This window comes from Phalacrocorax carbo, chromosome 3 (assembly GCF_963921805.1).
Source record: "Phalacrocorax carbo chromosome 3, bPhaCar2.1, whole genome shotgun sequence".
Classification (NCBI taxonomy): Eukaryota; Metazoa; Chordata; class Aves; order Suliformes; family Phalacrocoracidae; genus Phalacrocorax; species Phalacrocorax carbo.
Window position 1 is genome coordinate 96,451,867 of NC_087515.1, and position 16,664 is coordinate 96,468,530.

The window sequence follows — 16,664 nt, forward strand, 5'->3', positions numbered from 1 at the left end:
GAAAGCTGACCCCAACTGGCCAAAGGGACATCCCATACCATACAATACTGAGATATTAAGAAGGAAGGGGGGACCTTCGGAGTGATAGTATTTGTCTTCCCAAGTAACCATTACACGTTATGGAGCCCTGCTTTCCTGAAGATGGCTGAACACCTGCCTGCCCATGGGAAGTAGCGAATGAATTCCTTGTTTTGCTTTGCTTGTGTGCGCAGCTTTTGCTTTACCTGTTAAACTGTCTTTATCTTGACCCAGAAGTTTTCTCGCTCTTACCCTTCCAATTCTCTCCCCCACCAACAGGAAGGGGAAAACAAAGCAAGTGGCTGTGTGGGGCTTAGCTGCTTACCAGGATTAACTCACAACCACCACATTCACTGCAGAGACTTATTCACCTACTTTTCTCCCCTACACACCCTCTTCCCTCACTTCCTCTGCGGGTTAAATAGACCAGATGAAGTAGGTTTTTATGCTGCACTATTCACCCCTCTCACAGAGGGGTCCTATCTGCCTACTCCCAAACACTAATATATCGCACTTCTCTGGCACAGGACTGGCCTACCATGCAAATGCAACTCCATTCTTCAATGACCCTGAGTTTTACAGTAACAATATTATTAATCTTCAGAGCAGTACTCTCTGTGGACCTCAGGGTACTAACTTCACAAAAGACCATGGGAAAGAACAGGATGAAGAGAACAGATAGAATCAAGCCTTTCCCCCACTTTGACCTCCAGTGGCACAGACAAAACCTTCCCCCAAATCCCCAGGGCTTGCATGCCAGCCCAGCTATACCCCAATACTGTACTCTCCCAAAGCCTCAGCAAATGGCTCAGACCTCGGAGTGCTTCAATACACATCCTCAAAATAGAAGGTATGAGTGCCCTCTGAGATGTTTGACACCTGCTCTTTAAGAGATACAGCTACTGTATTTCCACAGTCACTGAATAAAAACTATAGAATTTAGGTATGAACAGACTTCCTTAGGTCATTTAGGCTTGATGCTCCAAACAGATCTAATTAGACCAGGCTGCTCAGGACTTTGTTCAGTTGTCTTGAACACCTCTAAGGTACATTCTACCACCTCTGAGGAAAACTTGGTGCAATATTTGACCACTTCATGGTTTAAAGAAAGAAAATATAGCCAATCAGAATGTGTCACGCCACACAAGGCTGAAATGTGCTTTGCATTTTCTACCAGTATCTTCTCGCTACCTAGAACTATGGTGGTCTCCTCTGAGATGATACTAAATGAAATATAATTTTAATTAACACAGTTAAGCATTCCAGCATGACAATCATCAACACTCAGACATCATACATTATATGAGTTATGTGTGATTGGGAAAAGGAACAAATTTACTTCACAACTGTTTTAACTAGATTTGTTTAACACAAAAAAACCCCAAACTTACTTTCTTTTGAAAGTTATTCTTCCAAAGTGGTTGCTACCTTCTGTAGTCAGAAGAAGCTGTGGCTGTAAGATATTCTTCCTCAAAATACCGTTCTCTTCAGAAGCCAGGAAGAGAAATTGAATACAGTAATCAGCCACATTTAGTCTGGAATGCAGAACTGTGAATAAATGTTCAAGGGTGGAATTAAGGTTGCTTGAGAAGTATCAATTCTCAACATATACCCCCAAAACTTTGCAGGGTCCTCTAGCATGTGGTCTTGTATCTGCTGTATTTTTATGAAGTCTAATTTAAGACCGAACACTCGACAGAATCTTTCTGCTGTATAAACATATTTCTGAAATAACCTTTTTAAACAGGAACTCTATGACCACCCAAACTCCATGGAAATTGCAGTGAAGACAACAAGTGCAAAGAGGCATTTAGCATCACTCGTTTTAGAGGCTGCTCGCTACGGGCTGCAGAACAGCCAGAGAAGTGAATCAAGGCTTCACAATCTTTATTAAACAGAATGATAGTTACTTTTTACTTGGAACACACAAGAAACCTTCAGCAGTTGTGGTTGCTTAACACTGACTGGCCACCACATGCCCACCAAGGGGGAGAAGATAATATGGCAAAAATCATGGATCAAGATGAAGGTAGTTTAATAAAGAAAAGCAAAGGTCATGCACAGAAGTACAAGAAAATAAAGATCTTTTTTATACTTCATATCAGCAGGCAATGTCCACTTCCTGGGAAGTAGGGCCTCAGTATCGATAGTGGATGTGGCAGAAGACAAACACCTTAACAACAAATGCCTCTCCCCACCACCCCTGTCTCTTAGCTTTTATTGCTGAGCACATCATATGGTGTGGAATACCCCTCTAGTCAGTTCAGGTCAGCAGCTGTGGCTATGTCCTCTCCCAGCCTCTTGCCCACCCCCAGCCTAGTGGCCTTTGGGCAGAGGTTAAAGAGACAGATTTGATGCTGGGCAAGCACTGCTCAGCAGTAGTCGGAACATCGGTGTTTTCAACACCTTTCTAGCTACAAATACAAAGCACAGTACTGGGAGGGCTGCTATGGGGAAAGTTAGAGTTAACTTCATCCCAGCCAGACCAAATACAGCAGTTCAGTACATCTAAAGTTGAGAATAACCTACCTAGACATTGCTTGACAATGATAACAAAGACCACAAAGCCTACACTCAACATGTTATTGGTGAGTCTCTTCGCTTAACCACTGCTTAGGAGGGGAGCTCAAATGCACAAGTACATTTCTGCTGAAAACATAAAGGGGGAACATTAAGCATGGCATTTGCCATGTTTGGAGAGCGGAACGTTTTTGCCATCATCTACACATAACAGGCAACTGAACAAATTTCCCATAGGTGCATGCCCTAATGGGGACAGGAGGAAAAAAATAAACCCCTGTACTTAAAAGCATTGTTACTTTTTGAACACTGCCTGTTTCTTGAAATTGTTGTGAATTACAAATAAACCCAGATGACTTGAGCACATGTTACAATGAGCTTATCTGAAATTATCTCAGTCCCACTTGCCACTCACTGCCACATTTTGAATCTACCTGCAAGTTCAGCTGCATTCAAAAATAGTAGGTTACACACAATGAATCACTTCCATCTTCCTTTGCAGGAATTCCTATAGGACTGCTACTGCCTTTAATCCTACTAATGAAGTCCTGTACTATGAAGCTTCATCCATTTTCATTCAAGCACTTCATTAAAATTGCATTACAGATTCTTGTTCCCTCCTCCTTTTTAAGGAGGAAGTACACAAGAAGAGTATGGCAATCAATAGCCAAACGTGGAATGTCACATTCCTTTTCTCATCCACACAGGAGGGACAGTTCCCTATTCCTCGTCAATATATCCATTTTCTTACACAAAATCAGAGCCAGGTATAGCTTTAACAGAACTGCTCTTTTACCAAATCAGAGCTGCAAAGTTAGTTGCTTGACAACATTGCCTTTAAGTATCACTCGTTGCCATCCACAGCTCCACTCTGACAGGGACTGAGCTACAAGCTCTAACTCTCTTCCTCCATGGTCTACGGGTCATAAATACCTTTCCTGAAGGGACAGAGGGCAACTGATGGTCTACATTTACCAAATTCGACAGCAAGTTGACTTGTGCAGTTTTCACTTCCCCCATAAAGCTTGTCACCATCACCGTAAGCCACAGAATTAGTGTTTGCCATAACCACATCTACCACAGACTTGAAGCACCATGATGCTCTCTGAACCTTCAAGTTCTTCCTCATCTGCAGATGGTTACCCCAGAACACAGAAGCATCCTGCTCCTCTGGGCAGAGGAACAGGCATCCACTCATAAGGATTTTAGATATGCTGGAAACAAAGCAGGAATTCAGGTTCTTTTTATTAGTTTAAGTATCAACACCAAGCAGGAACTCCTTGACAGTATGTATTCAGACACATACATTTATCACCTACTGAAAAGCAACAAGTGATCAAGACAAGAGTGGAAGACAAATAAGAGCTAGCGTTACACCATGTAAATCAATCTACTGTAAACAACTATGAATATGAAATAGGTATCCATTCAAATCTAAGTTTGCCAAGTTTTCACAAAAAAAAAGTGAAGCCATTTTGTGAGTGGTTTTTTGTGAAGCCATCAAGAGAAAAACATAAAGAGAGCAATATTGCTTAAGCTCTCGGCAGACATTAATTAGATAAGAGGCCAGAATGTGAGAACAGGAATCTGTAGTAGTTTTGCCCCAGTCTTTCAGGCGACAGCTTTTAGTCATAAGACAGACCAGCAGTTTTAAGATCCAGGAGATTTCTGACACAAGACACTCCAGTTCTAAGCAAGTTCCTATCAGCTTTAAGAGGCAGTTTAAGTCATCAAGGTATTCTAGCTAGATTTCAGTCAAATGAAAGACACTGGTAACCTTTCTACATAGCCCCTCAATTCCCACCTGCTTCAAATGGCTGGAGTTGGTCCTTTTTACCCCTGGAGGCAAACCACAGCAAGATTTTTGCATCAGCTATTTCAAGCAAAGTCAAGACTCTACTACTGCCTGTATTTACTACTGTTCAGTCACTTCCCTTTCTCATAAAGTACTTGAACTTTAAACAAAGAATCTACTTTTAATCTATGCAGCCAGATGCTTGCACGGGGCAGGGAGCAAGAAGAGACTTACATGGTATCAGCAGTGGGACTCCATACCAGCTTATCAGTGATGCAACAGCTGAATTGGATCTAAAGTAGCTGAGATTGAAAGTGACCCCTGGAAATCATCTAGTGTAACCACCCCTGCTCAGATCAGGGCAAACTACAGCAGGTTGCTTAGGACTGTTCCCAGTCAAGTTCTGAGTATCTCCAGGGATGGAAACTCCACAGCCTCTCTGGGTAACCTGCTCCAATATTCAACCTCTCCTAGAGTAAAAAAAAAGTTTATTCTTACATTTCAGTGGAATTTCCTGTGTTTAAGTGTGTTAATTGCCTCTTGGTCCCATCACTGGATACCGCAGACAAGTCTGCCTCCATCATCTTTGCTCCGTCACCAGGTATTTCTACACAATTGATAAGGTATCCCAAATAGCCTTCTCTCCTCCAGGCTAAACAATCCCAGCTCTCTCAGCATCTCCTTGTGCATTAGATACACTGACCTCTTCATCTTAGTGCCCCTCAGCCAGACTTGCTCCAGTCTGTGTTTCTCTTGTAATGCGGGGCCCAGAACTGGACTCAGCACTACAGATATTGCTAGGGAAAAGAGAAAGATCACTTTGCTCCAGTCACTCACAATGCTCTTACTGAAATTCAGTCTAAGATGTTGTTGGCCTTCTTTGAGGCAAGGGTGCATCACTGGCGCATGACCAATTTGTCATCCACAGGGTCCCCAGGATCTCTTCTGCATCCTCAGCACCTCTTCCCTACGGGTAGGGCTTTACATTTCTCTTTGTTGAACTTCACATGGTTCCTGTTGACCCCTTTCTTCAGCCTGTCGATATTTCTGCTCTGATTAGCAGCAGATCCATCTGGTTTATCAACCATTCCTCCCAGTTTTGTATCCCCTCAAGCTTGCTGAGGGTGCAATCTGTCCTATCACACAGGTCATCAATTAAGATGTTAAACAGTGCTGGCCTCAGTATCAAGCCCTGAGCTATGCCAATGTTGTAGAATAAGCTTGACTAACTGTATTCTTCTCTGAACAGTATCATTTAGCATTAGTAGCTTAGCTCTAGTAGCTAAAGTAGTTGAAGCCTCAATCCACAAGAGCTGACCAAGAATAAACTTTTTGATAAAACTAATGCTGCTAATGCAGAACTAGCTGAATCCGGCAGATGTGAGTGGAATGAGGAAGATAAAGACCAAGGAAACAATTCCAAGAGAATGTGGTAACTTCAGAAGGCAGCCAACCTAGCAACAGTGGAAACCAATAAGAAATCAAGATACCACGGACCAGAATTAAGTGATCGGACTTGAGTATCCTGTGGTGCGTGGTACAGGTATAATTAGAACTTGTGATCTGGGGTAGGGGTCCCTCTCCAGAGGTACCCAGCTCAAACTGTAACCCAAGAACGGGTAAAAGAGGAATTGGAAACCTTCACTCAGACCTTGCATTAATCAGTGGGATCCTAGGGTCAGACCCTGTTACGGTGGCCAGTGTACGTAAATCCATAACAGCCTCCAGCTCAACTTTAAGCTGCTGATCACAACTCAGCCTGGCATTTCAATTCACCTCACTGACTTTGTCCAGACTGCACTTCATCAGGTTATCAATGAGGAATTTACATGACTGTTTCAAAAGCATCACTAAAATCAAGGGGAAAAAAAAATACCCATTGTTCTCCTCATCTCGCAAGCCAGTCATCTGACTTGGTCATTGTAGAAGGCTATCAGGTTGGTCAGGCATGATACCCACTTTGTTAATCCACACTGACTATTCCCCATCATTTATTTTTTTTTTCATATATTTTCAGGATTATTTGCTCTGTCACCTTCCCAAGGACTGACACAAAGCTGACTGGTCTGTGGTTCCCCAGATGCTCCTTCTTGCCCTTTTCAGAGATAAGAATGGCATTTGCTTTCTTCCAGTCCTCAAGACCCTCCCCTAGTCACCATGACCTTACATTTATTGTGACTGGCCTCAAAATGACATTGTCCAGCTTTGTCTGCACTCATGGGTTTACCCCATTAGAGCCCACAGAGTTGTGCACATCCAGTTTCTGTAAGCACTCCCAAACCTGATCCTCTACTACCACTGAGAGTAAGCCTTCCTTGCCTGGAATTCCTGAAGGTAAATCTTACTAGTAAAGAGCAAGGTAAAGCAGGCATGGAATGTCTCAGCCTTTTCCACATCCCTTACGATGAGGTACCCTGCCCCATTCAGCAACAGGCCCACATTTTCTCCAGTCTTCTTTTTGCTGCCAATTATCTGTAAAAGCCCTTTTTGCTGCCATTCACATACCCCTTACCAGATTCAACTCCACATGGACATTGGCTTTCCTACCTAAACACATCCTCATATGCAGACTGTGTCTCCATGCTCCCTGCAGGTCACTTGCCTCTGCTTCCACCTCCTATATACTTCCTTTTTGTCTGAGTTTTGTCAGGAGCTCCTTGTTCATTTAAGCAGGACCCCTACTGCCTTCATACAATTTCCTACTCATCAGGATGTGCCACACCAGAGCTTAAAGAAATAGTCATCCAGCTCTCCTGGATCTTTCTATTCTGCAGAACCATCTCCCAGATGATTCTTCCAAGCAGATCCCTGAATAGACCAAAGTCTTCTCTCCTGATGATCATGGTTGTGATCCCATTCTTTGCTTTGTTAGCTCTTCTTCAGATCCTGAACTCTTCCATCTCATGGTCACTGCAGCCAAGACTGCTCCTAACCTTCACATCCCCAACCTGTCCTACACTGTTTGTAACAGGTCTATCTGAGATTCTTCCTTTGTCCTTAACCACTTGTGCTGAGAAGTGGGCACCAATGCTCACCAGAAGCCTCCAAGATTACTTGTTCCCTACTGTGCTGTCCCTCCAGCAAGTATCAGGGTGGTTCAAGTCCCCCATGAGCACCAAGACCTGTGAATGTTAGGCTTGAGGTGTCTGAGGAAGGCCTCATTACTACTTCTTTCCTGATCAGGTGACCTGAAGCAGACACCCACATCACCACCCATGATGGTCTGCCCCCTAATCCTGACCCACCCATAAACTCTTAGCTGGCTCATTAGCCATCTCTAGGCAAAGCTGCATGCAGCCTCGCTGCTCTCACAGAGTATGGCAGGCCCTCCTTATCACCATCCCAGCCTGCCCTTCCTAAAGTGCCTCTATCTATCCATTGCAGTCCTTCAGCTGTGCAAGATATCTGCCTCTGTGATGCCCATAAAGTCATAGCTCACTCTTAACTCATATTTACTCTTCCATAATATCTGATAATAAATTGTCTTTGACAGTACAGTGAAGATGGATCCAACTAGTCATGGGTTCAACCATGTTACTGTTCAAGAACCTCAACATGAGAATAAGTTATCATTGAACAACTTTAACTGTTCACAAGGCAAAGTCTTTCAGTCTCGGGGAATTTAGACATGGCCACGAGAGAACAATACAAAGCATTGTGATGTAAATACAAAGTTTGTGATGTAAAGCTAAATCATGCTTAAATGAACCTTAGTGAACCAGCCCAGGACAATGTAACACTTGAGCTAAATTAACTGCTGACTACCCCCTGAGTAATGGTTGATAACTGACTCTTCCTATAGGAAGCATGGATTAAAGAGGGAGCCACCCCTCCAGGAAGAGATACCTCCCCAAAAGTCTACTTATCACACACATATCTAATTGCTTCCTCTGCATTGTTGACATGGTCATCTTAAAGCTGCAGCACAGCTGCTCTTTATAGCATTCAGACCAAAGAGGGCAGATTCACATGACAGTGTCAGTTTCAGTTCCATAAAAGGAGATTTAGGAACAAAGCAAAAAATCAACAGCTGGTATGGACCGCATCCTGCAGTGGCATCTTTTTCATGTCACTAAGGGGTGGCAGAACCACAGCTTACGTACCATTAGGAGACACACACCAGTAGCCCCTGACCAGAAGAACTAGGGTGTCTTGCACTTCAAAAGGTAAGAACATGGTTTCATCAATACTAATAGTCACTTTTCAGGAACTGTCCCACCTTTATGGTCCACACAAAGGAAACTGCTTAGATGGCCAAGGCCTATACTTCTGAATGTAGGGCAGCAAACTAAGGACATAAGGATTTCCGCACATGTATAATCCACCTCAGAGAACCTAAGAAGTTACAACACAATAAAAATAACCAAGTCCCACATAAATTTTTATTAGTAGTCAAAGAAAAATTCAGGTTGAAAGGGACCTCCAGAGGTCACCTAGCCTAGCCTCCTATCAAAGCAATGATAACATCAAAGCTACATGACAACACTTCAGATCTCATCCAGTAATGTTCAGTTAAGTCCAGAACAACAGAGATTGCACCCAAATATACCATTTTAAGGTCTTTTGTAAAAAGCCTTTAGGCTGTGCATACAATACAGCAGGAACCTGTATTTGCAAACAACTCTGTTCTACTACAAGCTAAACAGATTTCCTGTGACTTACCTCAGAATTTTTTTCTGCACTGTAAGACTCAGGAGATGGAAACAAATCCCTTCCTTACAGGCAGAAAAGACCCACTAGTCACCCAATACTACAACACCCCACCTACCTACAAGTTTTAAGATAAAGCTGCCACACTCCTTCTGAAGAGCTCTTTTGTCTGGTGAGACAATTGCAGCTCTCAGAGCTGCAACAGCAACTAATTCCTAACAAAGTTTCCATCTCATACAACCAGTGTCAGCAACAGGTAAAAAGTGTACAGAACACACACAGAGCATTGGGATAGTTTTATTTAGTAACAGGAAATCCAGAAAAAAACTCCTGGTGATAAAGTGTCAGGAGAGACTGAAGGGAGTTTCTGGTCCCTTAAGGTCTTTGAAGGCTCTACCTTTCACAAAGATGCCAGAAAAATGACAGTGTAAGTACCAGATGATCACTAGGATTTCCAGTGATATAGTTTCTTACTATTATTAGAGGTCAAGATATATCATTCCAGTTGCTAAGCTTAAGCAAGACTCACCCTGAATCAAAGCAGTTTGCCTTCATTATTCCTGTGGAAGGATATTGCAAAGCCTCACTGGTCAGCTAGAAGCCTCCAGTAGTTTTATCTGTCAATTCATATTCTGGTCTGTTGCACTCATATGATCTTTGCCAATCTATCTCACAGCAGCAATATCAGCCTTGCAACAGAATCACACAGAGACGTACCAGCAATTTCTTGATCCAAGTAACCTGAAGTCACATCTGATATTTGCAACTATATTCACTGGTATAAGATATCCACAGAGCTCCTGGTTACTTACTTCAGTGTGTTTGAACTTCAGTATAGGGCTAGAAGTTGCACTTGAGCTGATGTCTGGAACTGACCTCCAACATAACGCAACTATGTTCCGTTTCCCCTGGTGTCCCACTTCAGTAGTTTCTCCACTTTAGGAGGACATGGAAGGTCTCTACCAGAGGAGGTACAGCAGCCACTGCCTTGTCCTAGAGCAAGCTAATACTGCTGATAAGCTCACGCAAAGCATTCTTACACTGACAGTCAGAGGCAAAAGCTGAAGCCTTGCACAGGCTGAAGGCAGAGCGCTATAAGAATTATCCCTTTGCTGTAGGTTAATTCCTGAGGCAGATGTATGCTATTTATTAAAGCATGCAGGCAAGATTAACACAGTGAGAAGACCAGCCATCAAAAGAAGTAAACAGCAAAAGCAGCTTCCCAAGAAGTGAGGTTCATACACATATAAGTTGATCTTCCAGCCACAGAATAGATCATATGCAAGACTTAACTGCCTACAAAAAGAAACCTGAGTCTGAACAGCTACAAATGAATCTAGAATATTCCAGATTTGTTTTCATAGCTAGTTTGCCCATTTCAATTTAAACTAGATTTTTTCCTCCCTACCTGCTAAGAGACTTTGTGTTGGAGACTGATAAGTAGTTAGGGAAGTTAAAGTTAGGTTTACTTGAAACCAAAATTGTAATAATTGGTTCTGGCTCCACAAACGCAGTCCTGCAATCTTTCCTGTTCAGTCTCTCCTCAAAGTCCTAAGAGCCTGTACCTGCCACTCCTCAGACAGAAAAGACCAAGTCTTCAGTCATATACAGATATCCAAGGATTGTACAGTACAACTATAAATATTGAAAACTATTTCATTGTAATATTAAAAGTAAAGCAATTTTAATCTGCTTGAACAAGCAACAGTGTCAATGTGACTCTCTGTACTAGGATTCTGGTAAAAGATCATTTAACCAGCCTTCAAGCACTACCAGGCATGAAGTAAGTAAACATTAAAAAACCCACCCCAAAAAAACCACAGAACATCTCCTCTGACACAGAAATATTTTCACCTTTGTGGATGTCTTAGGCCTTCAGAAATTGTCTATACAAAGGTCTGCAAGCTTCCAATTATGTTATTTTAACTTTATTACAGTTAGAAAAATTCTGAAGCAGCTGACAACTCAGCTAATTGCCTTCTTGACAGAGGTGAATTTACAAGCAGACTTCAGTAGTCAATCCATTTGCACTAAAGCCAACATCCAAACAGAAGCGTAACAAACAGAAAAGGCATGTTTGAAAATTCACACTGGTTTCAAACATACCTCTTTTGTTCAAACATTGTTAGGAACAGTAATTGGAATCTTATGGCCAAATTTGCACAGGTGGTCACACTAGACCAAAGTTGATTGCCTTCAATTTACTTTAGGGGCCTACTTAGACAGCTAGTCCTTTGATACTGCTGAATATCTTGTCCCCTTCTAAGAAAAAGCATGTCTTTTTACACTTCATCACACCCTTCAGCTTCCAGGTATTTGATTCAGTATTGTTTAATATCAGCGCCCAAATAATATCAGCCTTGCTGCCAAGCAATAACACAAGCTTAGGAGACTTCCAGCACATTATAACTAGGTACTAAGTACATAGAAATAGCAAACTATACCCCCTACAGTCAAAGGGTTCCTGGCTGAAGTTAAGAGTTTTTGATTTTGGCTCCATCTGACAGATCTCTAACAGATATTATTGCTTAAGAGATTCAAATATCAGCACTGAAACAATAAAAATGCATTTAGTCTCCCTCTATAGTAAGAAGGAAAAAAAATCAGGTGCTTTACAAAAGCTTTCAGCATAGTCTACACACAGGACAGACAGACAGATCTATAGCTATTTCATTCTCCTATAGCCTTCCAATTCCTGCTAGCTTTACCTAGTTATACACAAAAGAGGAGCACAAAGGAATTTCAGTTGGTTATCTCTGAAAAATTCAGGATGACTTAAGTTACTGCCAACACACCTTACTATTTTCTACAAATATTAGAAACAGTAGTATAAATACTTCCCAGTAGTACAACTACTTCCCAGTAGTATAACACTGGGAAGATATCTACTGCCTTATGTAGATGGCTGTTCAGATAGGGATGTAAAGAACAGTCAGTACAAAAACAAGCATTGCCTTGTCAGATGTCATCCCAACCTCCTCACTCTTCCAAAGAACTCAGTGATTGCAAAGACAGTTCCAGAACCTTTGATTTTCAGGCTTGTTCCCCACAGAGGCGTCATCTAGTCTTGCCAGCAGCGGTAAGACTTACAGTTTGAAGGTGACATATGGCAACTACAGTATGGTCCTAGAGCAGGTAGTTTCCAACACATTTTAGCAGGGACAGTCAGATTCATAGCAGCTATTTCAACAGCTAAAGGCGAATACAGAGTGAATAGCACTTCCAGAAACTGTTGGCCAGAGTCAGCAATCCTAATTACTGCTTAATGCTTACTCTGGCAGATGTGTCCTCAGCTGTATTCTCCACCTTCCAGAAGACTTGCAGAACAAAGCTAATGTATCTACATACCTTGTATCTGAAAAAGTAGACCAGAAACCAAAGGATGGGTTTGTTCTTGATACAAGATCACTACTAATGACAGCAAGATTATTTTGAGGAAGATCAAGAGGTAGCTTTTTTTTTAATTCTTACACAAAGCAAGCATGCGATAACATAGGAAAGGTGCATGCCTGAAACTTCCTCACAAGCAATGCAGATGGTGGTCCTATACAGAGAGCAAGGACAGCTAATTCAGTAATTCAGGAGTGAATCAGCAGTAAGACAGTAGTAAGTTCCAACTGTCTTCCTGAAGTGAGAAGTAAAAGCCAGCAGAGAAGCCTTAATGACATGAAGGAAGAGGTCAACAGTGGTATTACAGTAAATATAATCAAAGCAGTGAGTGATAAATACACAAATAGGACATTAAATTTTTTAGGGTCAAAAGAGTATTTATAAGATTTGAAATGATGTCTAGCTACCTAAGAATTCCCAGACCCTCAAAGAATAGCAGTTAAAATAGATATACAAGTAGTCTGCAAGATTTCAATGTCCCTTGGATGTGACTATCTGAACAGAAGCCTAGGGCAAATAAGATTTAAGAGAGGCTATAACACCTTCAGTGAGAGGAAGGAATTAGTGATGACAGCCTCTTAGCTTCAGTCAAAAACCCATGCTGAATTGCCAGCTACCTGAAAGACCATACTGAAAACAATGATTTAAGTATTTAAGTATGGAATAAGACTCAAGATACAACTGCAATGCAGTTAACACAAATAGAGTTAATCACAAAGATAACACTACCGAACAATTAGGTGAACAGGAAGAAAGCAAAAAGCAGAACTCTGGGGATCCTACCTGAACAACAGAAAGGAGGATGACAGACAAAAGAGCCGAGCTAATGCAAAGCAGAAAATAACAGAAACTGAAGGGGACAGTATTTCAAAGAAAAAAGAATCATTTACATCAACAAAATGAAAACCACATGTTATGAGCTCAGACTGACACCGGAGAAGTCCTCAATACTCTGTCATGAATGGTTTCATGTTCATGCCTGCAGAAATCAGGATGAAGAGAATCTCTAGCAGAACTGCCAATAGGGCACTCCAGACTGTAGTGCCAAACTCATCCAGAGATGAAAGGGATGCTGTTAATGATGCAAGAGGTGAAGGAGAGTGTCACAGTCTGGGGAAAGCCATGCAGACCGCTCACAGACACTGGTTAGCTAATAAAGCCATGTTAAAATTTGCTGCCTCAGACATCACTGCATACAGAGACTAGCAAAACTACAACTTTGCCAGGCACCAGCAAGCCATTAGCACTCAGCCACCACACAACATATTAGGAAAACACAGCTGGCTGCAATTTGAAGAAATATCCTTCACTTTTCCTCTTCTTTTGGTCAGCAAGAAGTTTCAAAGACTGATATAACAAGAGTTCAACAGCAGCATTACATGTTCACGGCAAACTTGATTTTCAACTAAACAACTGATCATGGTTTTTCTTCTGAGACACACATCTTCTGGAAGTATACAGAAATCTAGACTTCAGGGTATAGCAGAGGCACCTCAACACTGTTTACACAACTCTCCTTCCTAGAAGGACACCTCCTAAACTTACAGAAAGAAATCTACACAGAGTGTCCATATACGACCACCTCAGTCAAGTGCCTCTAGAACAGCTGAAACTAAAATAAGTTTATCATTCCACACACTCCCCTCCAACTATAAGAAAACCATACACTTAACTACCGGAGTACTGGCAAAGGCAGATGGCACTCTGAAGGTAACATGATATAAGATTTAAAATAAGAATTGCCAAAACAGGATAAGGCAAGCACAAATTACAGTTGAAAGAAGAAAAAACAAGAGAACAACAACAAAAAAAACACCAACAATTCCTTCAATATTGTAAGCTCACATTGCATCACGCAGTATTTTCATGTCAGCTTTCCCAGGGCACAGGGTGAAAGCAAGCCATGCCTCTGGCATACAAGAGACAGCAAGGGAGAAGTGAGGTTGAGCAAGAGAGAAAACACAGAAGCCTTCAGAAATGCAGTCAGATTTTAGTAAGGTAGCCAAGTAAAATAATTTACTAGAAATATGGAAACTGGATTACAGGTACCAGCAGAAGGCAGCCTGGTCAAGAGATGGGTAGGTCCTCCAGAACCTGAAGAGAAACAACCCAAACTCAAGATACATCAAAGCTTGAACTTAAGAAAGCAAGCTCTTGTGACAGAAGAGAGGTATGGAAGTATCAAAGAAAAGAACAGCAAATAAAGATACTTGATAATACAAATACAAGGAGGAGGAAGCTGAAAGCGTCAGCACTTCTGAACTGAACTGGCAAAAGGTACCAAGGACTATGGAGACTTAACAAACAATACTTTGACCAGGTGATGATGAGAAAGAGGGAACTTGGAAGGTGGGACAAAAATTAAGTTGGAGAATTCCAGACTCTGATCTTGAGCAGCCCAGCTCCGAGGCCTACACTATGGAACAACACACATATGGAATTTCATCAGCAAGCAACTCAGAGCAGCATTCAGCATGGAAATATCAAGTGCCAATAATGCACAAAACATACAAGCATGATTTCTCCAGAAAACTACTGGTTATGGTGAGTCTTTTACATAGTAACCAGAAGTCTGGGAGCAAAAATAGCTGTGCTAGAAAACAATTAAGAGTAACTTGCAAAATACAAAGATCCATTATCTTTGGTGTAATCCACATGATAGACTTCTTATGGTTATATGCTAGGAAAACAAAGTCTTATTTCTGTGCTTCTGACACATCAAACAGCATCATCACTGCGCTATTTACATCCATGGTGAAAAAAGCAGCATGCGCTGAAAGGGGAATTACAAACTAGTGCCTTTTCTGGTGGCTCGGGCTAGCTCACCATACTTAACCCCGAGCTGAGGTGAGGAAGGGCTGAACAAGGCTGTTCTGGAGCTAATCATACACTGCAGACACCTGGTTGTTATTCAGGAAGTATTATAGTTAAAACAATAACTTCCTGTGCAATCATCTTATTTAGGGTAACATCTGAATGAATCGACTCTAGATGAAAGACCATGAAATGCCACCTTTTTCCATTTCAAAGCCACAGAACCCAAGGTAAATATGAACCCAAATATCTGTTTTTGTGCAGAATAAAACTATTAGACTGAAGATAGATGTAAGATTTGACAGCGACACCATCTTTCAAATTCCATTCATCACCAAAGCTCGATCTGTGGCACACTTAACCAGGCACGGACACCCGGGCTCCAAGAGCCCGGCGGTTTCGTGACCGAGTCAACATGAGAGGGCATCGCTTTGGGCGCTCGGCGCCCAACTCACGCGGGCTCTGTCCCCGCCGTGGGCCGGCGGCTCCCCGAGGCCCACCGACACGGCCCACGCCTGACCAGCACCTGGCGATGCACGAAGAGGCGGCGGCGGTGAAACTTCATGGAAGGGCTGGGCCACTCACTGAATAAAGCCACGGCCGGGGGGTCCCTCGCTTAAGGACTACGTAGCTACAGCCCGGCTGGACAGAGAAGCCGGAATGGGTTCGCAACGAAATTAAAGGTTATGTGGCCTTCGTCACGGCTCTCCCCAGGCCGCGCAGGCTCCCGCTGCCGCCCCTCCGGGCCCTGTTTCGGGAGGGGGACGCTCGCCGCCGCCGGCAGCAGCAGGAGGAGCAGGGCGGCCCCCGCCCCTGCGGACGTGGAGCGGAGCGGGGCGGGTTGGGGTGGGGTGGCAGGGCCCCTCCCCGGGCCTCCCACCGCCCCCCCGCCTCACCTCACCCGGCCCAGCCCTGCCCGGCCGGCCGCCCCCCCCCCCCCGCCCCACCGTACCCTTGGCCTCGCAGTCCGCGCAGTACTTGTTGTCCTCCTCCCGCAGCAGCTTGGCCAGAATGGCCTGGTGCTGCTCGTTCTGCTTCTGCGCCTTCTCCCGGCAGGAGCGGGTGGCCATGGCAGCGGCGGCAGCGGGCGAGCGGAGGAGCGGCGGCGGGGCCGGTGCGGGCCGGGCACCGCCGAGGACGCGGCGCTCCTGCCCAGGCGCGGCCGCGGGAACCGGCTGCCGCCAGCACCGACTTCCTCGACCGGAACTACTTATGGCCGCACACGCATCCGCCTCCCTCCCCGCTTGTTCGGTCTCCCTCCCGTGAGGTAGTCCCGCTCCAGCATGAAAAAATAGTCCCCCGTTTCGTAACGCCGCGTCGACACGTCACCCGCCTTTGCGGGGTTTTCCAGGGACCAGCACCGGCGCGGAGCCCGGACATGGCTTGAGAAGGGCGTAGCGGAATGCCTGGGAGCCAGGGTCGTCTTGGAGTATTGGGTGTATCCATCCGCCGGGGGTGACCCCGCCCTCCCGGTAGA

The 16,664-nt window shown here is 43.7% G+C and overlaps 1 protein-coding gene across 2 annotated transcripts in view; it reads right to left on the reverse strand.

Moving 5' to 3' along the window:
* The window catches only part of SMAP1 (small ArfGAP 1), a 102,944-nt gene extending 86,539 nt beyond the window's left edge, over positions 1-16,405 (reverse strand). The window contains exon 1 of one of the 2 annotated variants that reach the window (XM_064447822.1): positions 16,140-16,405. In XM_064447822.1, coding sequence (XP_064303892.1) covers positions 16,140-16,257 — 118 coding nt within the window. In that variant the 5' untranslated portion in view covers positions 16,258-16,405. The remainder of the gene's footprint in view (positions 1-16,139) is intronic. The other variant, XM_064447823.1, reaches the window with a different exon arrangement.
* Positions 16,406-16,664: the final 259 nt, after the last annotated feature.